This window comes from Varanus komodoensis, unplaced genomic scaffold (genome assembly GCF_004798865.1).
Source record: "Varanus komodoensis strain SLA01 unplaced genomic scaffold, ASM479886v1 scaffold2, whole genome shotgun sequence".
Taxonomy (NCBI): Eukaryota; Metazoa; Chordata; class Lepidosauria; order Squamata; family Varanidae; genus Varanus; species Varanus komodoensis.
The window spans coordinates 48138037-48154050 of NW_025335568.1; the positions used below are offsets into that span (position 1 = coordinate 48138037).

The 16014-nt window shown below is 41.4% G+C and overlaps 1 protein-coding gene across 1 annotated transcript in view; it reads left to right on the forward strand.

Annotated features, from left to right (window-relative positions):
* THSD7A (thrombospondin type 1 domain containing 7A) overlaps nt 1–16014 on the forward strand; it is a 232121-nt gene that overhangs the window by 197336 nt on the left and 18771 nt on the right. The window contains exons 15-20 of the mRNA XM_044429558.1: nt 593–598; nt 1998–2131; nt 2391–2544; nt 4397–4538; nt 5501–5616; nt 14536–14653. Of these exons, the coding sequence (XP_044285493.1) occupies nt 593–598; nt 1998–2131; nt 2391–2544; nt 4397–4538; nt 5501–5616; nt 14536–14653 (670 nt within the window). The remainder of the gene's footprint in view (nt 1–592; nt 599–1997; nt 2132–2390; nt 2545–4396; nt 4539–5500; nt 5617–14535; nt 14654–16014) is intronic.

Genomic DNA, 16014 nt, shown 5'->3' on the forward strand with positions numbered 1-16014 from the left:
GGTATGAGGCAATGTAGTGTTCTGTCTAGATATGGACATCAGATTCTGACTATAGACACATGTAAAGACTTTCCTCTCAAAATAAGGGCTTTGGATATGTTATTCAGCTAAGGAGCAAACTATTGACTTCTCAAATACTGGGCATGGAATAGACGTGCTCTCTGCAGGAACAGGAAACAGATCATTGGAGAGCAAATATATCTTTCCCTGTTCTTACTGTATCTTTTTCATAGAGCAAAGGAAAAAAGCAAAAATATTTTCAAAAGCATATTGATCTCTTCTTCCTATTTAAACCCAGTGGAAATATAGCTATCCTTTAAGACATTCTAAACAATCAATGATATCAATAGGAAGAAGGGGAAACTCATCCTGTGCTACAAAGGCAAATTCTAAACCAGGTATATCTGTATCAACTCAACCAGATACCTTCAAGCAGGAGTTTCTCTCAGTGTGAAGGCCCAAATGTGTTTTGCAAGGATAATTACTTCTTAGGAGAATTCAGCAAGCCTATTTGTTAATCTCTGTTTTGTTTCTTAACTATTGTTTTTATTTACCTTTTGCTCCTTGCGCTCATGGCCAACACCTATCCCAGGCTCAGGTAAGAGTCTGCAAAACAGATGCAATGTACCGAAGCATGCTCCCAGTTAAAATTCCCCCCAAAGTGTGCATTGTTTGCCTTTGGCTGTAACTTTTTCTTGAGGCTCTTAAGTGTGCTACTTGTGATGCTGTTATGTGTAGAGCAGCCACTGGCTTTACTGTCTGGGAGAGGGGAGGAAATAGTGGTATACCCAGAGTGGGGATGAAAAAACTCGTTGGAGCTTCACCACCATCAGTGATTGCAAGGTTGGGTAGAGAAATGGGAGTGATGCATAATGAGTTGAATTCTGTGCTAGTCCAGCTTATGTCCCATTTATTCCAGTGAGCCTTTCCTAAGTAGCATTAGCATTGGGTATGACCCATAGGGCAGTGTCCAATGGTGACATTCTGTGGTCAGTACTAGTAGAACTCTGTTGAATCTTCACTTGTATATCATTACTCAGCTGTTTGCACAAAAGATTAAACAGGTGTTATGAGCAAGAGGTTGTGCACACATAACAAATGACTGCTTGAGCAACCCCACTTGCACAAATGTAACTTTCCTTTGAGACTTCTCCTGTGTGTAATTCGGAATCTAGTTTCCATGAGTGCATCATTATTTTCATTAATGGAATGATACCTTTTGACACTGTCCACTGAACCCAGAAGGGGCTGCTGAACCCAGTCTGTGTATCCATTCAGTTGTTGCATTGCAGCCATTTCCCTTTCCAAATTCTTGGGATGTCAGCATCTGAGAGAAATGCAAAACAGCACTGAAAGCCAGGCCAAGCATATGGGAGGTTAATTGTGGGCCAGGGGAGTGAGACTATGAGCTGGCACCAGCCAGAAGAGAGAAATGGGAGCCAAAAGAACTGTGAGGTTTTCTATACACACTCTTGCCAGAAATGTTGTGGTTAAGGCTGCAGTCCTTTGACATGTTCTTAGGAGAAGGCCACATTTAAGTCAAGGTTTGAGTTCCAGGTCCTTTTTAACTGGATGGGAAGCTGAAAAGCTTCTGCTGCTTGTGTGAGATGGGGGACAAAGACTGGTATGGCAGGGGTTTGGGGTGATTTCAACAGAAGGCACATGAAAGGTGGCTTCCCACCATCCAAACCCTTGTGCCACGGCTCTTCACAAAGGAATCAGAAAGATTTGCCTTTGCGTGTTTGCTGGGGCAAAGCTAGGTACCAAAACAGGCATTGCGGAGTGGCTTTAGAAACAAGCAAACACACCCATCCCTTGCTTGCTAATGCTGATTGCAAATGCATGACCCCTAATGTTCGAAGTATATGTTTTCCCATCTCACTTTCGTTGTAAGTACTGAAAGCAATGTACTCAGTAGATAAAGGTCACGATGTCTCTGCTGATTCCATCTGTTGTACACCAGTATGTGAAGCCAGCTCATCTTTTCTGTGTTTCAGGTATATGAGGTAGTCCCTTGCCACAGTGACTGCAGCCAGTACGTAGGAGTCACTGAACCATGGAGTGTGTGCAAAGTCACCAATGTGGACTTAAAGGAGAATTGTGGAGAGGGTGTACAGACCAGAAAAGTGAGGTGAGCTGAGCTTTAACGCCATCACTTTAGAATGGAGTGGGGTGGGGGAAGTCCTTTATATTAAATAACAACCTTTGGAAAAGTAGTTTGATGGGGAGAAAGCTGGATGCACCAAATCATGAAATTCTCTGTATATTGGCACTGTCATATAATTACGCATAAATAACTCTGCTTCTGTGCTCGTGCTTGGAGTCCTGCTGTAAACAGCATTTTTAAAATCTGTGGAGTACGTAGGTAGGCAACTGCTTTGTTTTTGCAGGTGTATGCAAAACACTGTGGATGGTCCTTCAGATACTGTTGAAGATTACCTATGTGACCAAGAAGAAATGCCTATTGGTGCTAGAAAATGTACATTGCCGTGCCCAGAGGATTGTGTTATGTCTGAATGGGGCCAGTGGTCTAGGTGTCCCTTGGTAAGAACACTATTGCAAAAAAAACCACAATAACAACTCCAATGTATAGATGGAGTTTAAGAACCAAAAGAATGCCTTGTTTAGTAAAATCAACATCCCACCAGTAGTCTTTCTCCAGTGGTTATCCAGGTTCCCCTGAGAACCTCACCAAGAGAGGAGGAAGCCACCTCATGCCAGGTCAGACGAGTGTCCCATCTAGCCTAGGATTGCCAGTCCTCGAAGTGGCTCTCCAGGATCCCAGCCAGAGGTCCTTCACCTCAGAGACAACAGGGGCTGAACCTGGTGCGTCCTCATGGAGAGAGAGAGAGTTCTCTACCAATGAGCCATGGTGCTGGAAGAACATAAGAGCCATGCTGGGTCAGACCAAACGTCTATTTAGTCCAGCATTCTGTTCATACAGTGGCCAACCAGTTGCCTATGGGAAAACCACAAGCAATATGTGAGTGCAGATAGGCCCACCCAACCCATGATCCACAGCAAACGGTATACCCAGCCATGCAGAATCTGATACTGGGGGTAGTATCTAGCCATCAGGTCTAGCAGCCATTGATAGCCTTCTGCTCCATTGATGTGTCCAGTCCCCTTTTAAAGCCATCCACACTGGGGGCCATCACTGCATCTCGTGGCAGTGCGGAGCACTTCCTTTTCTCTATCCTGGGTCTCTCAGCAGTCGGCTCCACAGGATGACTCTGAGTCCTAGGATTAAGAGAGATGGAGAAAATTGTCTCTCTCTCCACTTTCTCCTCACCATGCATCCTTTTGTATGCCTCTGTTATGTTTCCCTTTATTCATCTTTTTTCCAAAGGTAAACAATCCCAGGTGTTATAGCCTTTCCTTGGAGGGGAGTAGCTCCACCCCCTTGATAATTTTGTTTGCCCCTTTCTGTTCTTTTTCCAACTCTGCAAAAGCCTCTTTAGGTGTAAGAAGAAATACACAGTATTCTAAGTGTGTTCACATCATAGATTTGTATAAGCATATTATGATATTAATGGGGTTTCCCCCAGTTCATTTTCTGATCACACCTAACATAGAGTTTGCCATTTAGGAGCAGTTATACCCTGAATTCACATTTTCACAGAGTTGTCCCTGACAGCACACTAAAGGATAGCCCTTCCTGTGTTACTTCTCTTCACCAGAAGATAGTCGTAGTTTTGGAGGCTGAGTGGACTTCCCTGGGCTTGATTTTGTTTGGAACTGGAAAGTATGAATAGCATTGAAGAATCCCCTGAAAAAAGTGTTCTCACCCCACCCCCATGCTAACTATACTCATGATAAGTAGATAGTCCCAACCCTTCCACCTTGTGAGCTTCCAAACGCCCCTCACCTTGCACTTGATTTCCATATTTTAATAAACTAAATAAATTTTAATATATTTCAGCAACATGTGCAAACCAGGCCAATAAAATGGGATTCAGAACTTAGGGTAGAGCCATTCAATTCAATCTGTACAGTCAATCCATTTGTAACTTGCAACTTGTAACTTGATGTCAATGGGTCTTTTCTAAGTATGAGTAAGTAGATTCAACCTATTCAACATTTTCTGTGTATATAATTATTTTAGAATAGGCATTGACGCTTATTTATTTTAATTCTGTCCTGGCCTTCTTCCAGGAGATCAGGATGGCCTCTCTGGTTCTCATCTCTTCTCCCTGATCTTTTATCATTGCAACATCCCTGTGAGGGAGGTTAGTCTAAGAATTAGTTACCAACCCAAGGGAACTGACTGAGCTTTCTGACCAAGTAGCCTAGGTCCCCTCGGTTTTAGTCCAGTTCTTTGACTGTTGTGCTACACTGGCCTATGCAAAGCACATTTTATATAACAAAGGACATGATATGTGGTTTTCTTTCTCAGCCATGTAATGGAAGCAATGTGAGGGAACGGTCAGCAGAAGCCATGAGGCAATCCCAAGGAGGAAAGGCATGTCCTGCTACTGTGGAAACCGAGCTCTGCAGCCTGAACAAAAATTGTTTCCACTATGATTACAATGTGACAGGTACCAACGTTAAGAACTAGAAGATGACAAGGAAGACCTGTGACAAAATGCTGCAGGATGGACTGCTCCTCCTCATGGTGCTAGCCAGCTAGCCAGCCAGCCATGCCCTCTTTCAGATATTCCATTCCATGCCCACCCCTGTTTTCCATATTTTGTTCTTCCTCCCAACATTTAGCCAGCATCCTGTGGCTACTGAGCATGTTCAATCCTTGTTGGGCTACTTTGGGTTCCACCCCTTCTTTTCTAAAGATTTTTTTGTGGGGGATGGGGGTTCTTCCATAAACCGTGGGGTTTACTTGGAGAGTTAAATCCCTAAGCTTCTCCATTTTATTTATAATGTTGGCCTATGAAATACAGAAACACCATTTAGGCTACCATCCAATGGACCTTTAACTTTTTTTACATAAGTCATTTATTTGTGCAGTCCTCATTTCCTACTCACAATTGTTTAGGGAATTTTTACATAATGCCATGTCATGTTTTGATTCTGTGTTTGCTGAGCACTTTCAGCAAGTTTTTCTAGAGCAGGAGAAATTTATTTGTTCAACTGAAACAAACCACTTTGTACCTTGTGTAGTTATATTATTCTCATACACCACAGTGCCACCTAGAGGTTATGTAGTGGAAATGCAGGAAAAGAAACAGTCAAGAGAATCAGAAGTAAATACAAAAGATTAACGCCTCATGTAGAAAAACTCTCACTGAGGAGTTCACTCACAGGAGTGAACTCACTGTGTCTCATCTTCTATTTAATAATCATGATAATATTGCATTGTTATAGGCAGTTTGATACTTGTAGTTTCCTGGTAGACTGGCATGAGCAGCCCCTCATCTGTAGGTCATCTGGATTTTAAAGCAATATGAAACAGAATACAGTATTGATAAGGGCAGAATGGAATGCTGAAGTCTCGTGTCTCCCATTTTCACTGGTGACTGATCCTGCTTGTTTCTTCAATGTCTAGACTGGAGTACATGCCAGCTCAGTGAGAAAGCTGTCTGTGGTAATGGGATCAAAACAAGAATGCTTGATTGTGTCCGCAGTGATGGCAAGTCAGTGGACTTGAAGTACTGTGAAGAGGTAGGTGGGTGTGTGCTTTTTCTTTCTCTGGCGGTGGAAATATGCTCAGCGGGTGCTTTCCTTCAGACCCAGTCAACTGGTGCTGTGCTGTGTGCAGCTCAGTGCTCTGACAGATGTTTCCCAATGCTATTTAAGGACTTTTATGTACCCCATAAATGAGCCTGTCCCATAATCAGTGATTTTGCCTTTTAATTTCTTCTATTTGCTTAAGTATGCAACCACAAAGGTATGCTAATTTTCTTTTTTAATCTCCTGGAAGTAATGGATTGGGAACAATAAGCAATCACGGTGGATAAACGTAACAAATCTTAATCAGAATGATAATCATCCTTCTAATTTGAATTGATTCCTTTGTAGTGCTTTGGCCATCTGCCAGCATCATTTTATTCAATTTATCCTTTCCCCTTGCACCCAGTACCACTTTTTTAGACCCAGATTTTTAAAGCTAGGAACCTTTTCAATAACATTGGAAAGCCTGTAGCATTAACAAAGAGCCTCTTATATAAGTACGCTTGAAAATTTAATCCTCAGCTAGCAAACTGTATAACCTTTATATAATTGTTGTGCTTGTCTACTAAGTACCTTCTCTGTACAGGCGATGCTGTTGTTTTGTACAGTTGTTTGTTTTTGTATTGCATGATTTTGTCCATAAGATAACAAAATATTCATGAGGTCAGAATGATTTTCCTGCCTCATAGTTGGGGATCTGAACAATCCTCTGGCCATCTAGAAATTGTCCAGCAGCAGTAGGATTGCTTGTTAGTGTGTCACAAAACTTGCAGATTCAAGTACCACAAACTGTTAGATTGGAAGGGATGTAAAGTTCCTTGGTATATCATGCCATGGACAAAGTGGAAGCCCTGAGCCAGGTTTGTTAGTTTTAAAGGAAAGTGCGCAACGTGTGAAATTTGCTCTCAGGCCAAACCTTCCTTGCTTCAACTTGCTCCATGCCGATATAAGTTTACAAAACCTACTGATCTGACCGGGCAGAAACAAATGACAGGTATTTCCTTCTTTATGAAAGAAATTGCAGAGATTGGGTCCGCTCCTCCTATAATACAGCCATCAAAGTTTGTTGGCACAGATTCTGATTCCGAAGTGGAAGAGGAGGAGACATGGCTGGAATTTGCAGCTGAAATGCCAAGGCCAATGGTCCCAGATAAAAACTAGGTGTTTACTGAGAACCAGACAATTCTTAGTTCCGTGGGAAAATCTAGCAAGCTAGCTGATATGAGAGGAGTGGACACAACATCATTAGTCCAATATTGCTGCATCAGGTTAAGAGGTCAGATTACCTGAGGACAGCCCAAATGCTCCAGATGATTGGCATACAAGCAGCAGATTGTTTTGGCTTGGAAGGCAGGAGGAGTATTCAGTTTGGAAGCAACTTGCTCTCCTTAAGCCACATTTCCCTGATGGCCAATATTCTAACTTTACTTTTGTCTTTGGTATTGGTGTCTGCAATACTCTTCTTCCATATCACAAAGCCAGCCTGGCTGACTGGCTTTAATGTAATAAAAATTTTAGTTAGAAAGGGAAGATGAGGAGAAGACCAGTTCACCACTTAGATCTACTTGCAAACAGACCCAGTTTGTGCACCGAGCCATTGTTGATGTGGCTGGTTCTGTTTACATTTTAAAGTCTTGAGCAGATAAATTATTTCTTTGGATGTTCGCCAGTAATTCCTATTGAAGTTAATAGTGTGTGGGTAGTGTGCACAGACATGCTTATATTTCCAAATGAAACTCGATGATCAGGCTCTGTTGTATTATTTTATATTGCTTACTTAATGAGACATGATACAATATGTGTCTCTGGACACAGATATTTGAGAAGCAAGCTTTCCTGAAACAATAAATAATGGTGGATTAATTCAATGGGAACTCAGAATAATTCATTCCTTTCCATAAAATAGAACACCTGTTGCTAGATCACGTGGGGAGCAACACTTCTGCATCCTTGAAACTGACATCCACAAGAAATATTTTAACACTGGGCTTTTGCTACTTCCATGTTTACTGTTTATTTCACTTAAAACTTCCACTGGCAGCCCTTAGGCAGCAGGATAGAGAATATAAATCACCCTGCCCAATCCTAATGTAAAGGTCACATATTGTGTATATACAAAGTGTACATTTTAGGAATATCTGGACAAATGAGGGTCTTAGCTGAAAGTTACATGTGTTGAAATGCCATGCTAAGCTTTTGCCAGCCAGCCAGCCAGATGGGGTTGCTCTGGCTTCAGAATAACTCACTCACTCACTCATCCAGCTGTAACATTTCTAGCTGTTTTTCACCAAGCCAATTACAAACTCATGTCAAGGCAGTTTTAAACTGAAAGGTGTTCACTGATCAGTCCAAGGCCTGCATAGAAGAGCTTAGACACACATCAGTGTGAAGGATGTTCTGCAGTGTTGGGGCCACCATCAAGAAGGTCCTGGCTCTTGTGCACATCAACCTTACAAATGTGAATGGTGGGGCCTCAAGAAAAACTGTTGATGTAGGTCTTAGCATATGAACAAGGCTATATGGGAGATGGTGACCCTTCATAGCCTTGTTTCAAATGGTTTAGGGCTTCATTGCTAGCTCATTCTACCCTTTTGCACTGGTGGGAATAATAATAGGAAATGTCATGCAAATGTTGCTATCTGTCCCAATTTCAGCTCTTTGGGTGTAACAAAATTACTTGTGCTGCAATATATTAGCTTATAAGCAACATGGGGGGAATAACTGAAAATGCATTAGAAACAGTGAATTAATTACAGTAGTTAGAGTGGAAGCTTAATAATCAGTGGTTGAGTAGTACAGAGATCCCGATGATTTTTTATTTTTTTTTAAGTAACAGTGGCCCAGTGTGACATCTGGTCATTTTACTTGTAACACACAAGGATGTAGGATGTGGCATAGAAAGACTGCTCCTGTAACGATGTCCAGTAAAATCTGTTTATGAGATTAGCAGGAGAATCGCATCGCTAAGCTGTTGCAGATCCCTTCATTGAAGGGGAGTGAAAGTGAAGTTGAATTTTCATAACATGTCTTAAAGACTAATACATTCATTCTAGCATTAGCTTTCTTTGGTAGTCTTGAAATCTTTTAGATTTCTTTTGTTGCGACATCCAAGTGCAGTTATTCTTGATTGTTGCAGGTGACCACGTTTGTCTATTATATATGATTGTAGATTTTCCAAAACACTGTCCTTGGATCAACTTGTCACCATTAGTGTTTTAATTATTTTTATTGTGGTTTTAAAACCAAAACCTAAAATGAAAAAATATATATAAAAATTACAGTTTTCTTACATTAACATTGAGTGAACCTATTACAATGAATATTATGTACCAATAGATATTTTATGTATAGTAAAATATGCTGCTATTGTTAGAGACAATTATGCACAGGCTTCAACAAAGGCAGCCCAGGTATCCATGTATTGGCCTAGACCTAAAAACCACCAGTTCAAAAATCAAAAGCTTCATCAAGTCCCCAACCTATTGTGTTACTGCTGGTGGCTGTCGGTGCTTCCAAACTTGTAATATTAGTATTTCATTTCTCAAAGGGGCATAGAGAATCTATTTATACATGTTCTTCTTAACTATCTACCTATCTTTTAAAATTTAATGCAAGGTCAAATTGTTGTCACCATTAATTCATTGATACTTCTGGATGTTATCTATAATTCTATGGAGACAAATGTGTGTGTGTTTGCTGAACAGAAAGTTAAGGATGCCATTCTTGTTCTTAGAAAGGAAATATATGTTTTAAGAAAGATACTATCCTCTCTAAAAAGTTAAATAGTGTTAAATATAAATATATAAGCTGCTTTATGGAACTGTATCTCTTTAAGTGTTTTGCTCTTTAAGAAATATGTAAATACTTGATTTGTATAGGAACCTTTTTTTTTTCTTTCATTTTGTTGTTTTTTCCACTTTTCAAAGGGGACAAAGACAAGGGACAAGTTTATCCTGACATAACAGTTAATTCATAAAACATGCAATCCTCTGATTGTTGGGAGGACATACCAGGGACATAAGAATATGTTGTATCTTCCCCTCCAAGGGTGGAGAAAGAAGGCTAACCTTTGAACTCCCTTCCAGTCTTTGTGGAAACCTCTGTGTCCAATTCTTCTATGATGACAGAACTCCTATGCTCGAGAGGTAGGAAAGGCTAAGAGCTGGGCCCACCGGATCCATAGCCCATCTCGTCCCCAGACATGCCCTCCAAACCAGTGGCAGATCTACAGAGGTGGTTCAGATTCACCAATGAACAAATAAGAATTAATTCATGTAAAACATTCAGCCAAGGGTTGGGGCATTTGTCCTGCATTGGTGTCTTCTGGTAGCAGGAGCCCAGGGTTGGGCTTTGTAAATGGCTTCATGTCTCGCTAGAGATCTCCTCAATGCAGGTAGGACTGTTCTGTTAATGTTCTCTCCACATCTAAATAGTGCTTTCTCCAAGGAAGAGCTACACTGGTTCTTTTTGATGTATTACAACCTGTAGCCTAGTTTTTACTTCCCAGAAGAACAGATTTCATTACTTCTCTTTTCAGTCTTGCTTAAAGACTAGAACTACCCTCAACTAAAATCCTGTTAACATAGTGTTTTATAAATTCCCAGAAGAACTGTAAGTAGCATTTCAATGTGCAGCAGCTTTTCTGTTTTAATCTACCAAGAGTATTGCCTAGGTACACAGAGTATTCATTGTAGCATCTTCAGTGTGTATCAAGTGTCAGTATTATAAGGCATCTTTTATGAGCTCACCTACCTTTTCAGTCAATCTGCTAAAATAAGCTACTGCAAGCATCTTTATAGCTGCCAGGCTTAATGAACTCCTAGAACATATTTTGAATGTGTCCCATTGTTTAGACTATCTCAAAGAACAGTGGAACACCACTAGCCTCTCCTGGGTGCAAAAATTAACACATCATAAAACTTTTCTTGTGAGTTCCTTCAGGTCTTTGAAATTCAAATCACCTAAATTCAGGACAGAGCTCATGCTGTTCAAAATACCCAGATGCTTCTTGTTGCTCATTTACCTACATTAACAAATTGGAAGAGTCTGAAGTAAGATTTCTATCTGCTATTCTGACCCTTTCCTATATGCAGTGCTTTAAAAAGTAAACGTCACTTTCTTGTTAATGGGCATATCCCGCTTGACTTGCCTGCTAAGCTTAGACAGAGATCTCTTGTTAAATTCTAGACGTGCCATTTATACGGATCTTAAAGTGAATCGACCCATTCCTTTTCATGGAGGAGAGTTTTTTCAGCCTCTAATAGAAATCTTTCTAGTCTTGTGGCTGCTTCAACTCACTCTCAAAACCTTCAGCAAGCATTGGAAGAATATCTCAATCTCCAGGATTATTTTACTGTTGATTTTAATCCTAATACTATCAGGATTTCAGAACTGCAAAGAATGAATGCCTGAATCCAAATGAAGTGTACAGTCATGCACTCAACAGTTTATTAACAGCAAACAGGTATTCCTAAATACAACAGCACTGAAGGGTGGTCAGTTTAAGACCGACTGCAAAGAAGCAGAGCATATACAGAATGTTTTATGGAGCTGGTGTCATATTTGCATGGAGGGGAAGGAGACTTTGAATAGATGACATACAAGAACAATATAGAAGCACACAAGGACAATTCAAAAGCATCGAGAAATCCTCAGGAAAAAAATTAATACACATCACTGGGCTTGAGGAACAGTTAAAAATAAAACAAGCAAAAGTTACAGATTTTAACAGGTTTCAGTGTTTGCTTTTACAGTCTGGGGAAAGAAATTCCATAAAGACAAAGAGTATTTAGGCAGCAAGCAGAGAAGCCTTGGTAGCTATTTACAAAGCTCCTGCAGGATACTGTTGCTACCAAGGCATGTACTCCACATACCAGGTGATTAGCTAGTTGATACCTTTTGTGGATTTGAACTGGTTACAGTGTAATTTCCTTTTGCCTGCTGCACCCTGCATTTGATTAGCTGGCTGGTGACTCATTCTCATATCCTGAGGCTCTGTTTTTGTTCCCATGGATGGAACCTAAATTGAAAAACTCTGGGGGGGGGGGGGGAATCTAAGAAAGGAGGCAAAGATTTATTTAATTCAAAATATAAAAGCTATAACTTTTATTAGGACAAGTCCAACAATACACTCAGAACATTCTGTTGCTCATGAAACTGCTGAATTAGAACTGAACAGCAAGTTTGTTTCCATTCATGTGAGCTTGTATACAAGGCGGTGGTGGCGGTTTTCACTCCAATGGCATTAATCCACTTAGCAAATTCAGGCTCATGATGTTATCAGCAATTGCCACATGCTGTCACTTCCCCCTGCCCACCATGAAAAGTCTAGTGACTGTGGTTGTAAGAGCAAACCGTGACAAAAGCACAGTCAAATCACACCATGCATGTACACACGCAAACTGAGAAGGCGGTCTGAAGGTTTGACAGCTGCTTGACTGGTGGCTTTTGCACAGGTGCACAAAAAGGGGCAGGCAGCTTTGCTCCTTGCCTGCCAGCAGGTGGACCAGGGATGCCGCTCGCTTTGCCAAGCAGGGCATGTGGGGGAGCCAGCATGGCTCACCCTAGCAATGGCGGGATGCTGCAGATTGTTGGCTGCCCAGTTCTTGAAAATGGGTGGCTGTATTGCCAGAGCTTATGTTTAGGCCTGTAAGCTTTGATACCCACGGTCTGCAAATTGCTTTTGTAGCACTCCTTAGCCAAATGAAAGAAATACTCCATATAGCTGACAAAAGAGAGTCTAGCCACAAAATAAATTTGCTAGTCTTTAAGGGCCATAAGACTCTTTGCTTTTTCATTCAGAACAATGGCAGCTCAGTTTTCAGTACTAGACACCACTTTTCACAAAGAGTGGATGAGGCAGTAAACCTGTTTCTGGATTGTTTCGTGTTGGCACCGCTCCAGGCTGCTGGTGGGGGCTCTCACTATTGCCCTCCTTCCATCTGCTTTTGTTAAGTAAAGCTTTGTGACATGGTTTATATCCAGACATAGAAAATTGTGGTTGACCTTAGCAGAGGTTTATCAAAATAAGCCAACTTCACACCATGCCTTATAAATCTGGTTTATTTTAGTAAAGGAAAGGTGGGGAAACCTTTTGAACCCAGTGGCTGTGTTGGATGATGGTTCCAGGGCCACATGCTGGCCCTGAGCTCAGCCAAAAACAGTGTCTCTCCCCCACCCACCCCCACTCTCCCACACACAAATATACACACACCTTACAGGCTTACTCTAATTCACACACTCTTTCACATACACATACTGACACACATTGACAGACTCAGGTTAAAGCCACCCCCGCCCCCAGCAGACTCTAGGGCAGACAAAATGGCTGTTTCTGTGCTGTTTAGCCATGCTAAGACAGGGATCTGCATGGTCAGTGTTGGGCCTTCAAACCTGTGCCCCTCCTCAACACTCCGGATCTCTGCTCCTGCATTGCTAATAGCACTCCCAGTATCTCCCTCTCGTGGCTGGTCAGTTGGGGAGTGGGGAAAATGGGTGGGACTCCCCTGGCTCAGCAGGCTGCATGTAGAGTGGATCATGGGCCACATGGAGCCTGCTCACTGAGATTGCTCACTGGTGAAATAAACCTTTGTTCAGGATTTCAATGTGGTCCTAAATGGTGTGCAGCCGAATGGAAAGGGGGACTGGCAGTGGAATGGAAACAGAGGCTTTCTCCTGGCCATGCCAGAGGGGCAAGAGAGGGAGTTCATGGGCCCAAAGCTCACACCAGCTCATGTTCATAATGTTAAACCATGGCTGCTTATTATGCATGAATGCAGACTTCGACTCTTCCCTGTCATCTAGTTTTCAATATGTAGGGCATTTTTTTGAGTAGAAGAAACTTTCAGACAACTGAGCCTGCTCATGCAGTCTGAACTAGTAGAGCAAATCTGCCAAGCAGGCCTTACTTTTGGAGATGTCAGCCAGCTTATTCTTCTGTCTCCTTTACACTTTGTTTTATTTCTTTGGCTACTTCAGTCCTGCTAAATAGCTGACTTCTGGGAACATTAACTGGTTTTCTGCAAATTCAGGGATTAAACTGAGTAAGTTTGGGAGTTCTTTTCTCAGAAGGAAAGTGACTCAGGTCAGCTTTCCACACTGGGATTGCTGCAGAAAATGCCAGTGTTAATGCCACTGTTTCCAGCTGTAAATACCTATTGTGGAGATGCCGTGTTCATATATATGCATCTTTAATCATCAATGAATGTGTCTGAAAATCAGGCTCTGTCATGTTTTCCTAAAATGTATACACTGTTGTTCACAAGATTTTTGTACACTTACATGTGCTATTCACACGTTACATGTTTGCTGTGTAGCATGAATGTTTCCTGTAGCAATTACAACACATGGAGCTATCCTTAGGGTAGGCATCAAAGCTACTGTCGGCTAATTTGCTGGTTATGCAGAGATCTCAGAAACAAAGAACAAGCGACGTAATCTGTAAAACAGAAAAGAGGTATCAAGTCTCATCGAGGCAGTTAATGATGCTGCAAATGTAAAACTCAGAGTGCACAGTCTGTGTGCTAATAGATGTTAAGTACTGCACTATGGTTGTATAATGTGGGTGGCAGCTTGAAATAGTGGCATATTCTGCTCCTTTCTCCCTCTTCGAGTTTGCGTGCAGCTTAAAGTGCCATATTCTACTCCAGATATCAGATCCATAGCAGGAGAATGTTTACAAGTTGTCTGTACACTGTTTAGGAACTAAAACGATGTTTAGGTTCCTATATGAATTAATGCAATTCTGAGAAAACACACCCTGACTAATAAATATATAGAGTAGACCTTTTCCCTTTCTTGTTTGTAATTATTAACTGTTAATCAAGGAAGTGATCTCCTCTGATCTACCTAGTGCTCAATGTTATGAACAACTTGTGCTTAACTAGTTGTGGTTGTGTTCTTTTCTTTTAGCTCGGCTTGGAAAAGACCTGGCACATGAATACATCCTGTGTGGTGGAGTGTCCAGTGAATTGTCAGCTTTCTGACTGGTCTCCATGGTCTGAATGCTCTCAGGCTTGTGGCCTAGCTGGTTAGTTCAGAAGCTTTCCTTTGGCTGATACTTCAAACCTCTTAGAAAGTATCCTCTGTCTCATATCAGTCACCAAGAAACAGAAGGGACCATTACTTTAATAAAGAGATTGGTAGGTCTGGTTTGTGTTGCTTGCATACAAGCTTCCCCTGATGCCATGCTTGTGCTAAGAGGATCAGGACTGTCAAAATCCATTTCTGTCTTAGATCATAGGAATCAGACGTGGCAAATGCTAATGGGACTACTACTGCAGGAGGCTCTTTGTGTCTGGTATATCAGTGTGAACAGAAGACCAATAAATGTCTCATTTATAGAAGGGATCCACTTTACAATTCCTAAGGAGAGACAACCCCCCAATGGTGTTGTGCTTCTCTCCTGAAAATTCAGCTAACATCCATAGTAATTTTCTGGCTACAGAATCTAGAAAATCCAGGAAGGAATTAATGAACTGAGGTGCTGAAATTGCAATGTTTACTCTCCTATTTGTACTTAAAATGGCAATAGGAAGAACAATTCCACAAATATGTGTAAGGCAAGAAACATGAAGATGCAATGCAGAGGTTACATCTGCAGCCTGATTGTGGAGTGGGTATTTCTTCTGTCCATTTTCTTCCTAATTGAAACAAATCTCCTCCTCCTCACTTAAGCCTTTTCCTGGATTCAGCTAGGTTTATGTTTTGCCAGGATTTGAAACTGTGGTTTGAAGTGGTTGAAGCTTTCCAGTGATGAAAGCTTATAGCCAGTGACATAACCACATTGCAGGCAGTGGTGTGCATGAAAATGTTTATTTGGGGTTGCCTAATTAGAACTTTGATTCCTTATATATGCAAGACTGTAATTCCTTAGTTGCTTTTTGTAGTGGGAGAAGCGTCATACCACCATAACATTGCATATAATGGGTTGGATGCAGATTTACTCATATTTAGAGTAGACCCACTGAAAGTAATGGACCAATAAACCATGAGTATCTTAAATCCTATTGATTTCAGTGGGTCTCCTTTAAATATAGCTAAACCTGGATCAAACCCCTAACTGTAGTCATGGCTCGGAGCATTCAGCTTTCATTGTATATTGGCAGGAAGAAGAGGCATCACTCACTTCTAATACAGCTCTGCTGCCACTCAGTGGAGTTCCAAGGGAAGCTTTCTGCTAATTTCCATAGTATAAAATCCAACTCCCTTAAGGACGGACTTTAACTTAAGCTGCTGTCCTACACACAGGTATCTAGGAAGAAGCCCCGCTAAATTCATCAGGGCTTACTTCTAAGTAGGCATGCATAGGATTGTTCTCTTACAATAGGCATGAGTGACACTGGAAAACTTGTTCCCTTTGAGCTCAACAGACTCCCAACACATTTCCAA